Source organism: Micromys minutus, assembly GCF_963924665.1.
Source record: "Micromys minutus genome assembly, chromosome: 4".
Taxonomy (NCBI): Eukaryota; Metazoa; Chordata; class Mammalia; order Rodentia; family Muridae; genus Micromys; species Micromys minutus.
This window is the reverse complement of record NC_137973.1, coordinates 76,463,150-76,481,468: the sequence shown is the minus strand read 5'-3', so window position 1 is coordinate 76,481,468 and position 18,319 is coordinate 76,463,150. Positions and strand designations below refer to the sequence as shown.

The 18,319-nt window shown below is 42.8% G+C and overlaps 1 protein-coding gene across 3 annotated transcripts in view; it reads right to left on the bottom strand.

Moving 5' to 3' along the window:
* The window catches only part of ZNHIT6 (zinc finger HIT-type containing 6), a 29,790-nt gene extending 11,788 nt beyond the window's left edge, over positions 1-18,002 (bottom strand). For 2 of the 3 annotated variants that reach the window (XR_013975007.1, XM_080915734.1), the window contains exons 1-7: positions 17,256-18,002; positions 16,268-16,333; positions 16,078-16,184; positions 15,907-15,992; positions 11,239-11,342; positions 1,665-1,733; positions 418-498 (exon numbers count right to left, since the gene is read on the bottom strand). Coding sequence is in view for 2 of the 3 variants with exons in the window: in XM_080915734.1 (XP_080771860.1) it covers positions 418-498; positions 1,665-1,733; positions 11,239-11,342; positions 15,907-15,992; positions 16,078-16,184; positions 16,268-16,333; positions 17,256-17,884 (1,142 nt within the window). In the remaining variant the exon portion in view is untranslated. The remainder of the gene's footprint in view (positions 1-417; positions 499-1,664; positions 1,734-11,238; positions 11,343-15,906; positions 15,993-16,077; positions 16,185-16,267; positions 16,334-17,255) is intronic. The other variant, XM_080915735.1, reaches the window with a different exon arrangement.
* Between the last annotated feature and the right edge of the window lie 317 nt (positions 18,003-18,319).

Sequence of the window (18,319 nt, the reverse complement as noted above, 5' to 3'; positions counted from 1 at the left end):
CAGTTTCTCCACCTGTAAAATGGTAGGAGCCAGTGTCTCCCCATACAGAGCTGCTGCAACAGCTAAATGATTGACACCATTACTATCTGAGGAGTGTCTGCGGTACAGTAGACGGCACTAATTTCACAATGAATGAACCTTAGCCAACAACATATTTAAATATAGCCATGACTCCCTATAATACACACACACTTTAAGATACTTTAACGTGTGTATCCAGCGAGACGTCCCACGAGTAAGGATGCTCGTGGTCAAGCCTGGTCGTCTAAGTTCTAGCGTGAGAGCCACATGGAGGAAGGAGAGAGCCCATTCTCTAAAGCTCTGTACTCTACGTGTGCTGGAGCACGTGTGTGCATACGACATTTTAAGTCAACATTTTAAACTTTGTCAGAAAGCTACAAGATTTTGGAAACATACCTCTGACGAATCACAGGATCAGACTTTTCAGGATCGATGTAAGGTTTTAGAATTTCATTAATAGTTTTATCATCTGGCACTCTTTCCAACAGAGAAGGAAAATAGCTACATTATTATTTATAATTGCTACAAAGAATTAACTTCAAACTACCAAATTTGGTGTAAAAACTGGCAAGGACCTTTTATTTTACTCTTGACAAAATATAGCATAAAGCATTTTTTCATGATAAGTTTTTTTGCAGAAGAAAAGCACAGAAAGACTTTCTAGGAACACATGATCAAGTCTTTAAAAATGTAGAAAATCTCTTTATCAATCACTTATAAAATATGAAGCTGCTTTTAATAGATGCTATGTCCAAACTTTAAAAAGTTAAAACTGAAACATGTATGAGGCTTAAAGAAACGCATCAGGGCTGCAGCCAGTGCTCCGTCCCTCAGTCAGAGCCACGAATCAGGCTTTAGGCTGATACCAACTCCCCTGGAACGAAGCATTTAGGTTCTCAAACTTTCCTGTTCTAAAAAGGCTGCATAACAAAATTCAGACTCCCCTGAAACAGCAACTTATCCCAGCACTCTAACTTCATGAAGCACTTCTACCACACCCCTGGGCATTAAGCAAGCCAGTCCTGCCTTCTGCTTCGTAACAAAATTCTTTGCTAATTCTCCATGATGATTCCAAAGACAGAATGCACAGTGGGGACAGAGGCTGAGGACACCACCTAACATCCACTTAGAACCACACAGCACATGGTTAAAATCTGAGTGGTACCAGATATATTCTTAGTCAAAAAACCTTAACAAGCCTTAATAGTATTAAGCTATGATGTACACACATATGTTTCATACATATACGATATTTCTTGAGGATTCTATCACTATGTCCTGTGTAATCACTCAGTTTCAGACCTCCTGACTCAGATCATATCCCTCTCCTTAAATCACATTCCCTGCTCAATTTATTACTGCAGTTTTATGTTAACTTTTCCCTTTCAAGTTCCACCTACTTTGTAGACATTCCTGAAATGGTTAAAATTCTGGAGTTTTCGATACTCTGAGACAGAACCACATCAGCATTGTAGCTGATTTGAGCTGCATGCTGCTGGGCTCAGCTGTAGGTTCCTTAATCACTGCCAATGAGTGCTGCACTGTGTGACATGCACAGCTTAGGTTATTCAATTCAGCCACTGGCCTCTTTAATTCCAGAGCCTTAAAGTAAAACATCTGTAAGGACAGTGGTAGTATCGTACCTTTTTTCTATATACTCGGCTTGACTCTGAGGAAACTGGAGCTTGACATGCCAACAAAACTGCTGTTTCCTAGGAGAGAACAAAGCCCATAGATCAGATCAGTTTCCACTGTAGGATTTTCTATAGTGAGTCTTAAAGCTCAAACTACTTCTTTTATTCAGTGCTACCTGCTATTTCTTAAAGCCCTGGGAACTATGTTCCTGGAGTAATGGACTTGTAAGATTGGTAAGAGGAAAGGACAGAAGTGAGACTGTTCTGAACTTGAGGGACGTTTGTCTTCCTGAATTAGAAGGTGGTTTCTCACAGCTGGGGTTTTGAGATCGGCATGAGCTTCCATTCAGAGTTTACACACACATTTCCTCAGCATTAAGCACCGTGAGTTGGTGTCCTCGCCTGACTAATCCAGAAAGCAGGTGAAGGAAGTCCTGTCCAGTTGAGTCCAGCTGGTTGTCCACACACTTGAGAATGACTGTGTGTATTCATTCAGTAGCAAAACAGGACACAACAGGCTGGTTGCTAAGCAAGATGCACGAAGTGCCTCTGCTTTCCACCTAGACTTTGTTCTACATGGGACCTAAACCATAGATCACTAAATGTTTGCTTTCAGAGGTCAGCCTGCCTCTTACCTGGCCTACATGTATTTCTTGTTTTAGAAGAAAACTTTTACCATCCACTTGCTATATCTCTTCTAGGCAATGATCAGTAATATTTTTGAAATTTACCCTGTAATAAATAGTAGAACTCCAAATATATAACTTAAAAAAGAAAACGCACAACTTTAGTGGTATATGTTCCACCAAGGATTTATAAGATTTAGTGAGGATTCTTTTTTTGTGGTCTGAAGGCAATGAGTGTATGCCAGTGAAAATCCTGTCTTTTGGGGTAAGTTACTACACACTGAATATAGCAGGATTTTTAGTATTAAGGCAGGTTTCGGAAAAGCTGAAGAAAATGTATGGAGATTATGTTTGTGTTTACAGTGCCATTATTATATAAGAAGAAGCTGAGGAGAATCAAACCACACATTACTAGTATTGAAGCCTGGTGTCTAGTATCTCAGAGACAGAGAGCTTTTGCAAAGGTCTGAACACAGGTACAACAGTCACTTGATTTAAGCAAGCAATTGCAGGAATAGCATGCAGCTGTACCTGCTGAGCCTTCTCACTGGCTCTTCCTGAAGACTCTTAGTGTGACTGAAAATCATGTAGGCATAACTGGGAAGTAATAACTGACAGGAAGTAGACGCATACGGACAATCAACCCTGCTCTGCAGACTCAAAAGAATGGTTTTCAAATTTTCATAATTATGTATGGTGATATACAAATGGCCTAAAATATGAACATATCTTAAGGCCAGAATGTTACCTGGTATCTTCTAAAGACACAGTCCCAGAAACACTCGCATCATCAGGCTAGTCCAGTTCTTCTCGATCGTGGCAGGGCCAACATTTTAGGCCAGCTACTTCAATGTGCCATGAACCCACTGGAGGGTATTTAACAGAGTCCCTGCCTGACCCACTAGACTGGAGGGTATTTAAGAATCCCTGCCTGACCCACTAGAGTTTTAAGAACTCAGGCTTCCAGTTCTGACAACTGTAACTGAAAATGCTTCCCAGCATCCCCAGTGGAAAGACCACCCTAAAGAGCACTGGGACAGGGTTAGTACTTACCATCAGTCACTTCAACTCGCCAAGGCTACTGGTCCCACATCAGTCAGATGCATTTAACAACAACACAATCATTGCACCCTTAGCATATCCACTTTCTCAAGAATGAGAAACCACCTAGAGCATTCTACATAACTTAAGCAACACCAAGCACTTGTTTATAGCTGACTACATCAGTGAAGTGGCAGGGCACCATCGCTGACAGTACCATCCCTGATACAGAGCGCAGTATCAGTTCTTGGATCCCACAAAGCCAAAGGTATCAGAGGGTTAGCAAGGGTGTGGTGACGTTTTCCCTTCAAATATTGAAATGAAACACACACAAACACATCCCATACAGTCAATAGAGTCAGTATTGTATCAATGTCTTTTGGATAATCAACAAAATCTTAATGCATGAGCCTCCACAGGGGCAGTATATAAACAGACATCCAATCTGTGAGAGCATCACAGAATGCAGTTAGGAGGAGGATGTCTGAAAATCTCCCTGGGGAGGAGGATAGTTAAAAAAAAAAAATGGAAAAGTTGATGACACATGTATAAAATAGGGAATATAAATATTAAGCAGTACTTATATCCAAGAGTTATTCATATTATCAATCCTCATTACTTGGAACGTGGAAGGATCATCCTTTCCAAGTTTCAGTAAAACAGTATGTAGAAGAAGACACTGGCAGGGGTTCCATGACCAGGTAATACTGTCAATTATTCTTGACTTTATTTCTTGAAAACTGCCACTTGAATCTGAAGCTAAGGATCCTAAGGAACATGCAAATCCAAAGTCATCAGCTCCTGATAAACGGCACTACCTTAGGCTACATGGCTGTTCAAATGCAACAGAAACAAAGCACACAAAAAAATGTTGTGTCTATCAGACTTGTAGATGTACTCTGAAAATCAGCAGTGCCAGGAAAACGGAGCATAGACACTGTCCACTGCTGGCCAAATAGAGATAAAAGCCTCTGGCAGTGCAGTTTCATAAAAAGCGATACATACAAGTACTTATCAGCATAGGCTTTTGCCCAGCAGTTTCATTCCTAGGATTTATACTGAGGAAGGACGAGGAAGATGAGATGTGCATTGCTGTGCATTGCTGTGCATGGCATCACGTGCTGCAGGAGGGCTGGCAACAGATTACAGTGAATGTTAACTAGTCCCAGGGGACAGGCAGGGCTGTGCAGTGAGGCAGGGAAGGACATGTGCTGATGATGCACAAGTCTGAGGGGACAACACGAATGTTTTCCAGGACGACTAAAACCAAAGATATCTTTAATGAGAAGTACCAACCAGATAATAGTGAGACAAACATTGGAAGTAATCCTCACATTTTTTAAAAACTAAAATACTTATTAGAAATTTGCCTGAACATGTCTCCTTACAAATTATTACTTGGGGCTGCTGGGGTAGATGGGTCAGTTGGTAAATGATGTGCTTGCTGGCTGACCTGGGTTCAGACCCCTGGGACTTACTGGCTGGCCAGCCTAGCTCAGTCAGTGAACTGCACATAAGTGAGAAATACTGTCTCAAATATGGAGAGGGACTGAGGAACACTGACCCCTGTAGTCATAAACACACAGGCCCAATGAGGGCTGGATTATGTATGTAATCACTTTGATAGCCTCAAAGGTATTTTGCTGAGAAAATATGACATAAATTGCCAGACACATGCTTATAACCCCTGCATGTGGGAGGCAACAGAGACTTAAGTGTCTTTTTCTTGGTTCCATTTATTTATCTATTTTTGAGTCTAGCAGTATTGTCTATGGCATGCAACTGGAGGTCCCCTCCTCTTACTAGGTTGGTCCTGGGTATTATATATAGATTCATGAGGTTTGGCAGCAAGCACCTTTCCTCGCTGAGCCATTTCATTGGCCCTTGTTTGCCTTTTTTTTTGCTTTTTGATGATTTTGAGACAGGGTTTCATTGTGCAGTTCTGGCTGTCCAGGATATCAATTTGTAGACCAGGCTGGCCTCAGCTCCACCTGACTCTTCCTCCAAAATGCTGGGATTAAAGCTTGTGCCACCATGCCTAGCTTTGTTTGTGCTTTTAAGAAGTATTTCTATTTTGAGAACCACACTGACATGATGTCAGCCTGAACCTTAACTTGAAAGTGTTAGATACAAATGTCTCCTAGGATAGTGTGCAGATGCCCCAACAAAGTTCCTGTGCTGGAAACATGCTTCCCTATCGCACCAGTGCTGAGGTGGAGCTTCTAAGACACTGAGTATCGAGGGTTCTTCCCACATGGATGGCTCAGTCCATGCACATTAGTGGATTAATGTGGAAGTGCTCCAATATGAACGTACGCTCTCTCTCTGGCTGGCTTGTTCTGTCTCCCCATGTGATAGCCAGTGAAGCCTTCTTGCTTCCTTCTCTTAAGACTTCTCAGTCTCTGGGGCTGGAAAGAAGGTTCAGTGGTACTTGCTGCTTTTCCAGAAGACCCAGTTCCCAGCATCCACATCAGACAGCTCACAACTGTCTCCATGAGTACACATACATGTCTGATATGTACATTAAAACAGTAGCAAAATTAAATTTACAAGGCTCTTATTCTCCATAGTCAGTAAAATTAAACTCTAGTATTTTATAATATATATAAACAGGAAGGTAGAAAGGTTTCTCTTCAGAGATCACTGTTCAGCTGCCAACTGGGAAGGAGGTATTTGAACAGAGTATTCAATCTATTACTTTATTCAATCTAGTGCTTTAATCTATTATAGTAGATAAACAAAATACTTATAGAAATAAAAATTCAACAATGAACCACCTATTTCTCAAAATTCCAATTCAAATATATCACAATTACTTTTTACTTTAAATATTTACCTCCAAATATGAATAATTTTCAAAAGACACAGTGGGCATTATAATTGCCTTCCTGGCACCCATTCCTACCACTCACTTCCATTTCCCTAATTTATAAGCACATTCTGGCAACAGCCTCACAGCCTGTCAGAGTACTTTCCTGGTTCCAGGTCACCCCAGTACTCCCTATTGATATCTGCTTCAATATAGGCTGTTACTAGCAGGGTTTTAGGACCATGACAATTAAGCTCACACCACAGAAGATGCAATGAAGGCCCTGAAGTTAACCCCTTGCACACTGAAACAAAACAAGAAGAGCAAAGAGAAGACATGAAAAATCATAAAGAAAGCAGGTGCTTGATGCTGTAAAGAAATCATTGTATTGTAATAACCTTGAAGTTCATCCTATCTCTGAACAGTCTGAATGTCAACATGATATTTTAAATTGTCAAGCTGCTCTGACCTGGGTATTCTATTTTATGCATCATCAAGCATCCTATCCGAAAAGGGACTAAAGTTTTCTCTTCTCAGATGTTCTAGTTTGCTTTCTTTTGCTGAGACAAACACCAGGACTATAGACGAGAGAAGAACATTTATTTGTCTCACAGGCTGTGGTCAGTCATGGAGGGAAGCCAACATAGAAACTCAAGGCAAGCGCATAAAGGCAGAAACTCAAGCCCAGACAACGAGTGAGCGCCGCTCGCTCAGCTACTCTGCTTACAGAGCTCATGGCAGCCGACTCAGGGACAGCATGCCCACAGTAGGCTGAGCCTCCTACACCAACTAACCATCAAGAAAACATGGCAAACATGCCCATAAGCTAGTTGGATGGAGGCAATTAATTCCTCAATTGAGGCTCTTTCTTCCCAGGTATGTCTAAGTTTGAGTCAGGTTGACAAGAACCAAGACAGCACACGTCACCCAGGACGACAGACGTAACCTGACAACTGTCAGCACATTTAGAAACACCAAGTAATGCCTGGTGGAGTTTTAGGAGCATAAGCATTTGTTCCACTTGCTGCCATAAAATCCTATTTTAATTGAAAACTTAAGGAAAATCTACCAAATTTGGAAGCCTTTGAAGGGCAAATGCATGAAAAAGCTACACAATCCTTCACTTACAGCCTCCTGACCTTTAAAGTATTTTTCATGACGAAAACTTAAAGTCTCTCAAAAATAAATGCAACACTTCCTCATAAAAATAATTTATTAGGATTAGTACCATGATTAAGTATTTCTGGAAGCATGAACACAAAGGATCTGCTCAGATACTTATTTGTATTAAAATAACTAAGTTTGAGAATGAAAACCACAGTTTTATGTCTCACATCATTATGGAAATATTTTTAAAAGGACCAGTTGTATATTTTGCCCATGAAGTACTGCACTGGTGGTAACAGGAAACAGGTTAGCGAGGTGGTGCTGGAGTGAGCAGGCGACATAGTAAAATGTATGCAGTCCAGTTCATGAAAGCTGAGATGAAGGAATTTTAACCAGTATGGCCACTCTTAACTGGTTGTGTGGTAGAAGGAAGTGGCATCTGGGAATAGCTGACTAGTTCTAAGACTGGGGAGCACAGAGCCATTCACTAGGTAAAGTTCAGGGAATACAAGGTTTTCTAGAAAGTATCAAAGGAGTCCACACACAGAGAATTTCAAAATACCCACAAGCCCCTCATAAAAACACTATGACGGAGGAAGAGAAGATCGATGCATACCCAAAAGTAGTATTAAACGCTGACATCTGTTTCATGTTAACTGGAGAAAATTCGTACTACATGAACTCAGGCAAAGGAGACATGAAGGAGAGATGAGTTACGTGTATACTTGCAGACAGTGAGGCAATACAGACGAGAAAGACGTCCTAGGAGTCAGCAGGATCAACACCCTGGGTTTACTTCGACTCAGTAGGAAGTCAGGAGAGGACAGACTACAGATGGCCTGTCCATAGGGGTTTACTTCAGTAAACCCCCTGGGGCAGCATAGCAGGATTGTCCACAGTCCACCATGACTCACTACCCAGAGCTCCAGACACACAAACTACCTCCACTGTCTTAAACACCCTTGGCCTTTGGAGTTGCTAGCATACCAGCAGGCCACAAAACTGCTTCCCTTCCTTTTAATGTATCCTGTTCCATTGATGAGGACTGATATAAAATGCTCACACTTATTTCTGGCTGGTGGTACAGTTGGGGAGGCTACAGAACTTTAAGAGGCGGGATACAGATGGAAGGATGGACTGCTAGGGTTACAGGCCTTCAGCATTACAGTCTAGCTTCTACTTCTAGGTCCCAGTCTTTCTTATCGGGGTGAGATGTAAGGATTCCTAGGCAAAAGCTCTGGCCATGAACCCCGCCATGTTTCCCTCACCCTAACAACTGTACCCTCCTCTTAAACCATGATCCAAGGTAAGTCCTTCCTTTTCACATTTGCCTCTTGTCAGGGACGTGGTCACAATACACACTGCTCTCAATGGCTTTGTGCAGTGAGACTTGTGTATCTACTGCGGCCTGTATGCTAGCACTCCAATCACTAGTACACAGGCCAGTAATTTTCAACCAGAGGCAGACTTCAAATTCATCTGGTGCTTTTTAAAATTAAGGATACCCTAAGGTCAATAAATTAACATCTCTGTTCATCAAGCCTAATTCTAAGCTTCAGAACCGGTCCACAGGTAGTTCTGAAAGGCACTGTGAACTAAATACCACTCAAACATGACAAACAGTCCCATCACTGGATAGATCCTCTTTTATACCAAGGCAATAGGCACAGAGAAGTAACTTGCCAAGAACACTCCCCTCACATAATATAAGGTTTACCATGGTGAGCATGGAACAAGCAGAAAGTGTGAGCTAAGTTGTAATCTTCTTTAACCAGCAAACACGCAGGGCATCTCCTATTATCCATGAGAAATACCTAAAATGGTTTCTGTTCTCATTAAAAGACAGCGATTCAGGTCACAGTGACTGAAAAGCAGATGTTGACTTCTGGTCATTCCAGAGTTTCAGACACGGGCTGGGTGATGAGATTACAGATTTAAACTACTGGCAAAACTGCCAACAGAGCCATCTGAGGCACTGGCTATAGTGGGCAAGAGGCCATAACATTCTGAGTAGGTGGCCATCATGGTAAGAGAATGAGATACCTGAAGGTGACCACAGTGCTGGGTTTTCTGCAGACAGTCTGCAGCGGCACTGTGGGAAGGCATACTCGGAAGCAGTGTCACAGAGCCCCTTGCTCCGTGGACATGGCCATAGTCAGGAGAGGTAGACCAGGGAACAACCAGGCTTCTACTTCTTCACAGTGTTTTGGAAGACCCTGCAGTCACTCTGAACCCCTTCATAACTCTAAAAGCCATGCGGAAGGGATGGCAGAGGTCAAGCTTTCAGCCCAGCCATAGGTTAGCACCACGAACCTCTACCCTGCCCCCTGACTCGCTCAACTCAGACTCACCATTTCACTCACCCTTGCTCCTTTATAAAGTCACAGACAGGTACAAATCTACACTCACAGTTGAAACAATCCCGTGTTTAAAGCAATACACTGCCACAACTGCTCAAGGAAACGAATGAAATTATGTTAGCAAACAAGTGGACGGGCATGTTACATGATATAATTAGAAAGCTGTAATTTATCTAAAGAATAAAATAGCTTTAAATTTGTAAAATGTTAAGTCTTTACAAGAGGGACACCTAGTGGCTAACTTCTAAAACAGGACTGAAACACTTGAATACTAATTCACATTTTTAACAATGGGCATGTCTATATGATCATAACTTTCTTAAGATGACAGATGCCTCTGTAGAAAGCAACAATCCAAACCAAACCCCCAGTCCAAAAGCTAGATTAAGAAGTTTAGGACTCACAGCTCTGAGCGGGAGGTAGACAAACAACAATAAGCACAGGGCTTAGGGTCTAGAACTGGGTCAGTTAGAGGAAGCTGAGGCTTGGGCCCTCCTGGGGAACAGGTAGGCCATACAAGAATACAGTTGAGAGTATAGCTAATCACACCGGCTGAGGACTCCTAATGAACGACTGGTGCCTTACTTCTTCCTGCAACACATGGGATCAAATACAGAGATCCACAGCCAGACACTACGCAGCAAGAGAAGGAGGGAGGTAGTGTCAGGCAGTCTGCAGAGAAAGAGGGGGGTGAGGGAGGGAGAGAGAACATCAGACACTATGTATGCAGAGTGAGAACAGAGAGAGAGAGAGAGAGAGAGAGAGAGAGAGAGAGAGAGAGAGAGAGAAAGAGAGAGAGAGAGAGAGAGAGAGAGAGAGAGAGAGAGAGAGAGCACGTGTGGAACACACAGCTCTACACAAGATATATTCATCAAATCACTCTGCTTAGGGCTCAGGGAACTCTGCGGAAGAGGAGGCAGGAGAATGGGGGAAAGTAGAGAAAGGCTGGGGAACACCAAGAGAACAAGGTCCTTTAAAACATCTGACCAAAGTTCAATAAGAAGTCAGATACTGCAACAGCAATCACAAGGCCTATTGGGCTGGGAAGTGCTTGAGTCAGACTCTGAGACCAGTCTGGGCAGTACAGTGAGACCTGCCTACAGTAGGTCTCTTAGGGGTTAAACTTACATCAAGGTAAAGTGCTGAGTGAGAAGAACGATTTAATCAAAGGAACTCAGCTCTTACCACCTTTTCATGATCTGAAGTTAAGCTCCCCAAATACCTCCACGATGGTCCATGTCTCGGAGAACACTTCACAGCATTATTACTCACAGTAGGATTCTTAGCCATGTGCATTACTGGGCACCATTAGAAATGCACTGTCAAATTCAGCCCAGCCATGATATTATTGAGGCCCTATCAGAAATACATGCTATCAAATTCCAACTTACTGAGATTAAAGCACAAGTATATTGGTTTGTTATGTGCATTAACATTTGAGATGCTTCCCTAAGGACTGCATACATATCCTTGGACATACACACCAGTCACAGGACACATGATTATCAGTTTCTCTTGGCATCCAAGAACAGTTTACAGATCAGACTTTTGTTTACAACGTTCTAAAGCAAACCAAACCTTACAGGTTGGTCCTTATCAAATTACAACAGCTATATATACAGTAAAAGTGAGAAACCTACCTATGGTCAAAAACTGTTGAATTCTCTTTCCTCTTGCTGAATCCATTGGGTAGAAGCCTCAAGTAAATACCTTGTTTTCGGGCACGATTCTTCATAAGGAACAGCTAATAACAAAACCAAATATAAGTTAATTTCAAATGCCTTATAATTCATATTTAGGTAATATACAAAGAGGGTACAAAATGGGATATAAAGACGCCCGTTTCTAACATATTTTACTCCATCTGACTTAGTTATTAAGCACAAAGGGCAGTCTCAAAGTAACTAAGCCTTCTACTGAGTTAAAAAGAAAAAAAGATCATCCAGAAGAAGGGGGGAAAAAATCGAGTTTTCTGTTTAAATGGATAAAAATCTAAGAGTTGTAATGCCAAGTTGGATAGTCAAGTCATGAGTCCATGGAAAAGGATTAGCAATCACCAGCTAACTAAGAAAATTACAAAAATAATGGCATCTAATTTTGTAACTCATCAGACTTTGGTTTTAGTAATGACAGTAGTTATAGAGGTGGGGGTTTTCACTGAAAACATAGCCAGGCAATGGGAAAAATACATAAAAGTAAACATCTCTAAAATTTGCCTTAAAAGCATTTATGAACTAGCAAAACCTCCCAAGTTATCATACTTGCTTGAGAGAGAAAACAAATGTGATATAAACATCTATTAAAACATAAGGTAGGAGAAGTAGAAATAAAAAACACAACACACAAACACCATGCAAAACACTGGTACCATTTAATTGATATTGGGTAAAGCAGACAAAAGCTTAGAGCAGTGGTTCTCTGTAGTTAGAACGGCAGGGCTGCCTCTATGTACTGCAAAGGCATCTCCTGCAGGAGGACCTAGTTGAGGGCTGCCTGTGACATCAGCATTCCTGCAGGAGGACCTAGTTGAGAACTGCCTGAGACCAAGGATTGCTAGTGCAGACAATGCCAGCCAATCAGGATCTGCTGTTTGGAACAAATACTTTCTTGGGACCAATGGGGTGCGGGTGGAGGGTAGTAAAGGATCCTGCAGCAGAGTTCCTCTGCTCCCTGTGTAACTGACACTGTGCCAACTCACCCTCAACTCCCAAGTGCAGGTAGGGTCGGGCAGAGAGCTCTCCAGAGCACAGACAACTGTTCTCTACCTTCCTAATCCTGTGACCCTTTAATATAGTTTTGTTGCTACTTCATAACTATAATTTTGCTACTGTTAAAAATCATAATGTAAATATCTATTTTTTTCCAATAGTCTTAAAGGGGTAGTGACCCTCAGGTCAAGAACCACTAGCTTAGAAGAAAAGGCAACCTCATAAAGTCAAAGAACGAATTCCTGATGCATTTAGTAATTTAGCTTTAAAGTAATGAAGCAAAAATTAACTAAGCCACGGGGGTCAAAAAGTAAAAAGCTCTTACTCATTAGGAATCCTGTAAGCGAGGAAAGCTAGAAATGATTTAAGTAACACACTCAACAAAGTTGCCTTAAGAGAGCATATTCTTGACCCTTAGAACGGGAACGGACACCAGGCTTTGCAGATGCTCAAGTCCCTCACATAAATGGTGTACTATTTGCGTATGACATTCATACATTCTGTCTATGTGAAATAATCCTTATGCCCAACATTCTATAGACAGTAGTCAAGAGGTAATGTAGGGAATAAGGTTAAAAAAAAAGGTTTGTGGCTGCTCAGTATGGATTGAATTTCCAGCCAAACATCTGATCTATGGATGGTTGAATCTGTGACAAGGCCAAATGCTTACAATGACTCTCTGTTTCTTCCAAGCAAATAGGCCACATGTAGAGCGAGGCACACTACAATGAATCAGAGTGTAGCAGAGATACAAGACTGATAAACAGGCTAATAAGATGGTGTAGACAGGCTACAACCTGACCAGAGCGGTTGATCTATGGCTGCCTGGCTTATGATAAAGGTGACCTTGGGAGACAGAAGCAAACACTGGAAATGGTGCTATGAGGAGGAATTATCTATATGGAATATTGAACGGCAGCTTCACTGTCAATAATACTAAATCAATTCCAGGAAAAGACAAAAATGAGAAATGTAGTACTATAAAGCTTTCAGAACACAATTATCTCTTTAACTTCAAGATAGAAAATGTTAGGTTCAAAGTGGTCCACCCAAATGACAGTGCTGTTGACCATGTTCAGAGAAAGAATTTCCTTATAAAACTACTAACTATAAAAGGAACAAGCAAAAGATAAAACTTACACTAAAATAGTTTGTTCACTAAAAGAATGAAAAGAAAAAGCATATGAAATAGTCTTATGATATTCTATCACAAATTGACCAGTATCTAAAAAATACAAAGAATTCTTATGAACTATTAAGGGCTGATGATGCCTCAGCAGGTAAAAGGTGTGCTGCACAAGCATAAAGAACTGAGCCTGAAATCATAGAACACACAGAAAAGCTCAGTGTGTTAGCAAAGTCTGCTACCCTAGCTCCTGTGGAGGGATGGAGAAGAACTCCTGTCTCTGACAAGGTGAAAGAAGGAACCAGAGGCTGTCTTCTGACCTCCACATACATGTGCCATGGCATATGCCTGTTCACACTGAGTCACAGAGAGAACAAAGCTGACCAACATAAAGAACAAAATGCTTAAGCACATACTCACAAAGGGGAAGTCAAATGTCCACTAGAGATACCCGTCATTTCAGAAGGAGCAAGTGAATTGTAAATTAAAGCCCAATAAATCCTATAGCAACTAGACATAAACAAAGCTAGCAGGACCACATTTAGACATAACTGGACAGAATGAAAACTGGTAATAAGTTCTACTAACATTTAGCCACATTAAGGACATGGACACATCACAACAAAACAATTTCATGTTTGGTATAAATCCTAGAAAAGCAAGTACACAGACAAACCATAATTCAAAACCAAAAAGATTCCCAATAACAATGTTTCAAAAACAGCTTTTTTGTTTTTTGTTAATTATTGAAAATTCAAAGTCTATAAACATCAGGATGAGCAAATGTATGGTTGTAAGACAACCCTTTGGAAAGGTCACCAGGTCACTGCAGCACACCAGAGGGTAGCAAAGATCTCCAGGGAAGCCAGGAGTGCTCCCTTCCCATCCCAGTGGAGATTATATCATTATATTTCCATTTTATGGTTTTTTTTTAATGTACACTGTATTTTACAGTATAATAGAATTTAGTGATGTTCAATTTAACCTGAGTAGTGGTAAGAACTGCTACTTGGTAACTTTCTGCATGTGTAATATCATCTCTGTACCAATGACACGGTTGTGTGAAAGTTATTGAAAACCCTAACTATTTTACTAAAATGATCTCTGATTTGATCTATTATTAATCAATTTTTTTACTTACCAATTGTTATATGTTTAAGCTTTAAATCTTCTCGTGTTTTAACTATTTTGTCAAAACTGAAATCTCACCACTTTCCAATGATTTCTAACAGCACCTCTAGACCACCAGTATGGCACACACCCCTAGACCACCAGCATCACTGCATGGTACACCCCCCCTCCAAGGCCACCAGCATCACTGCATGGTACACCCCCCCTCCAAGGCCACCAGCATCACTGCATGGCACACCCCCCCTCCAAGGCCACCAGCATCACTGCATGGTACACCCCCCCTCCAAGGCCACCAGCATCACTGCATGGTACACCCCCCCCCCCAGGCCACCAGCATCACTACATGGCACTCCCCCCCCAGACCACCAGCATCACTGCCCCGCAACTGTTCTTCATGCTCCCATCTTCCACTGCTGCTCCCTGACACCAAGAGAAAGCCATCCTTTTATTAAAACTTATTTGTATTTTATGTGTGTGAGCGTTTGCCTGCTTGTATATGCAGCATGTGTGTGCCTGGTACTGCTGGAGGCCACAAGAGGGCACTGGAGTCTCAGGGGTTTGGACATTTCTGTGTAAACCATGTTTCCCTGTAAGACCAAGTGCTCTTAACTGCTGAGCCACCTCTCCAGGCTCAAGACTGTTTTTCTTTTTTGAGCAAAGGTCAAATGCAGCCCTGCCTGGCCTGGAACTCAGAGACTCACCTGCCTCCATCTCCTGAGTCCTCCCTTAGCCTCATGCTTACTTAGAAGGCTTGGAACCTTACAGGTTTCCCTCACTGCATTCGGCATCCCTCCTCACTCACAATGCTTCCATTACCCTGCACCTCCTAATCCCCCAAGCATAGACATCCTGTTCCAACCTGCATCTTTGTATTTCTCAGTCAGTCCTGCTATGCATCCCTCCCGAGTGCCACACCTGTGAGGCTTCTGCTTACGTTTCCACGTAGAGCTCTCCTCCGAATGCCTCCAGCTGTCCATTTCGTACTGTTAGGTCCACTGCCGACCTAACACCTCTCAGAAAAGCTCACCTCTACCACCATGCTGACAGCTATACTCTGAAGAGTCCATGCCCAGCAAGCACCACTGTTCTCTTTACTCTCTTGGACTACCTAAACTTCCTACATGCACTCAAATCTCTAAGAAATACTATCTGCTGTTCTATACCTCCCAACTCCTCCACTTAACTGCCTCCCCTCTGCAATACAAACGTCCCAGGGTAAGTACCTTGGATCTATCTCAAGTAACCACAATAGCCCCACATGGCAGTGGCTGCTTGATACAGCTGAGAAAGGAGCAAACTGAGAGAAGGGATTTGAACTTGAAAAGATCAGAAGAAATACTTACATATTTTTTGCGCTTTGGTTTTTTCAAGAAAGTATCTCTGGAAACCTGGTCTGCTGTTCTTGCCACGTCTTCCAAAAATCGATAGTCTTGTAATTTCAGAATGGAAAAGTTAGCAAGTGACACAGGCCAGCGGCCAGAAAGCATTCCTGTGTTGTTCACGAAATGACTTACCACTCAGGAGATTCATCTCAGTAAACTGCTGCAGCGAAACAAAAGCAGTCTTATCCCGGACTCCATTACACGTCAGCTCTGCTTTGTGTTTCTTGACACAGGGCAAACTGAAGAAACAGACAGGAGGCCGTTCTGCATCTGAGGTGCGAGGGCACACAGCTGGGGGTAAGGTAGGAAGCTGCATACCTACCTGCAGGAATATCGCATGCAGCGCGGACATCTGTACTTCGCTTCTTCTGTCCCACAGGTCTCACACCTGTAAAAGTGCATCTGCAACTTAATATTCAAAATTAACTCTACTTACAACTCTGATAAAGTATATGATAGCCCTCACTGAAGATTATGAAAATGTCTTAAAATGGCATTTACGATGAAGTGCAACTCAAAGAAACTACATGAAAGAAATCATCAGCCCATTCCCCGCCCCCCCCCCCCCATGGCACTTAAGAGAATAACATGACTTGGTGAGTTTTGAAACTTAATTCATGGAGATTCTAGACTCCATGAGCTACATATGGACATTTTAAAAGCACGCACTTCAGAGAAATAAGACAGAATGAGACCCAGCCAAATTTAAAGAGTGGCAGCAACGTATGCCGGTTCCACAGCTAATTTAGAATGGACACCCAAGTAACGGAATGACTCATCTTCTTTCCTCCACACTCACTCTTCTAGGGTCTGGTGACATGAGATCCAAAGTACACGCAGTACAAGTCAGTTGTATCAGCTCAAGGTGCTTGAGACTGAACCTGACAACACTCTGACCTGTGTGTCACAAGAGCACATCAAAGGAACCCAGGAATAAAGTCAAGAGTAAGTTGACGGTTGTCTATTAAGTCTACCTACTTGCCTGTTTTTGGTTTATATTAGATGCCCCCCCACCCCCAACTCCTATTTTCTCTAAAAGGCAGACTGAGCAAGAGCTTCTTATTTAGCAAGATCTGGTTCCACAAAAGTCTTCTGATCCCCAGAATTTTCACTCCCTAACCTGACCATACCCTTCTGGACACTTGACATGGTGTCTTAGAATTTGTCATCTAACAGTACGCTTTTCAAGCCTGACCTGAACATCGTCATTCAGACCCACGTCATGTGTGGGGTAACTTACCTCACTTTCTGCTCTTAGGTACTCGTCCACTTAGTATTCTATTTCCCATCTAGTTTTCTCCCTGCCCTACCTTGACATTGCCAATTTCCTCTTGCAGCCCATTCTGGGATTTATCTGAGGCTCTTCCTTCACCTTCGTGTCTTCCATTGCTTCCCTCTTGAGGCAATCCTCTTCTTTTACAGGTACCCCATCCATCGCCTGCTCCTCCTTTACGTTCTGACCAACAAACAACTCCTGTTTTACGTTCAAGTCCTCCTCCTTCGCTTCTTCCCAGTCCGTTACCTCCTCCTTCACCTTCACTTTCTCTTCCTTTACTTCTGGCTCATCCACCTCCTCTTCTTTCACCACCAGGCTACTATCCGCCTCCTGCTTCACCTCCAACACGTCTTTCTCATCCTTCACCTCAGGCCCGCCCTCCACCTCCTGCTTTACCCAGTGGCTATCCGAAATACCACCGTCTAAATCCGACCAGTCCGCTACTTCCTGCTTCACCACAGCTAAGTCCATCTTTATCTCCTCCGCATCCTCTGTGGTCTCAATTCCTGTCAGTCCGTTCCTCTCCTCTCCATCGCCAGTTTCGGAGCTCCCACCTAAGCCCCGGGCTCCCTCCCCACCAGCCTCAGGCCTCAGCCGCGCCCCCTCAGCTACCCTCTGGGGACCTCCTCCAGGTGTCCCTTCCTTCTCAGCTGCAAACTCCATCAGCTCACGAGCCTAGGTCGATGCTGCCACTCCGTTCTTCACTGTGGCACCACCATGCCAACAGGAGAGATCACCAAACGAATCGCCGACAGCGCCACACGTGCAGCACACCAGAAGCCGCAAGCTCTGCCCGCTTGCTGGAAGCGGAGTTAGCCGTAAAGCAGCTGTTTTGGCCACGACTCTTCACGACTTGTAGCGTTCTTTACGGCTCGGCGACTTTACGGTCCTACTCCTTAGAGCCAGGTGAGACCACGCCCACCGGGACTCCCACCCAGCGGCGGGCGTTTACTACACCCTTTCTGAGGCTCTTAAACGGTCTCCTGGGAACTGTAATTACAGTCTCGAAATAAGTGGTCCACTTTAATCAGTATTAAGGATTAACTCTAATAATGTATGACCAAAGAGGACAGACTCCCATGCTCCTCCAGCGTTTAG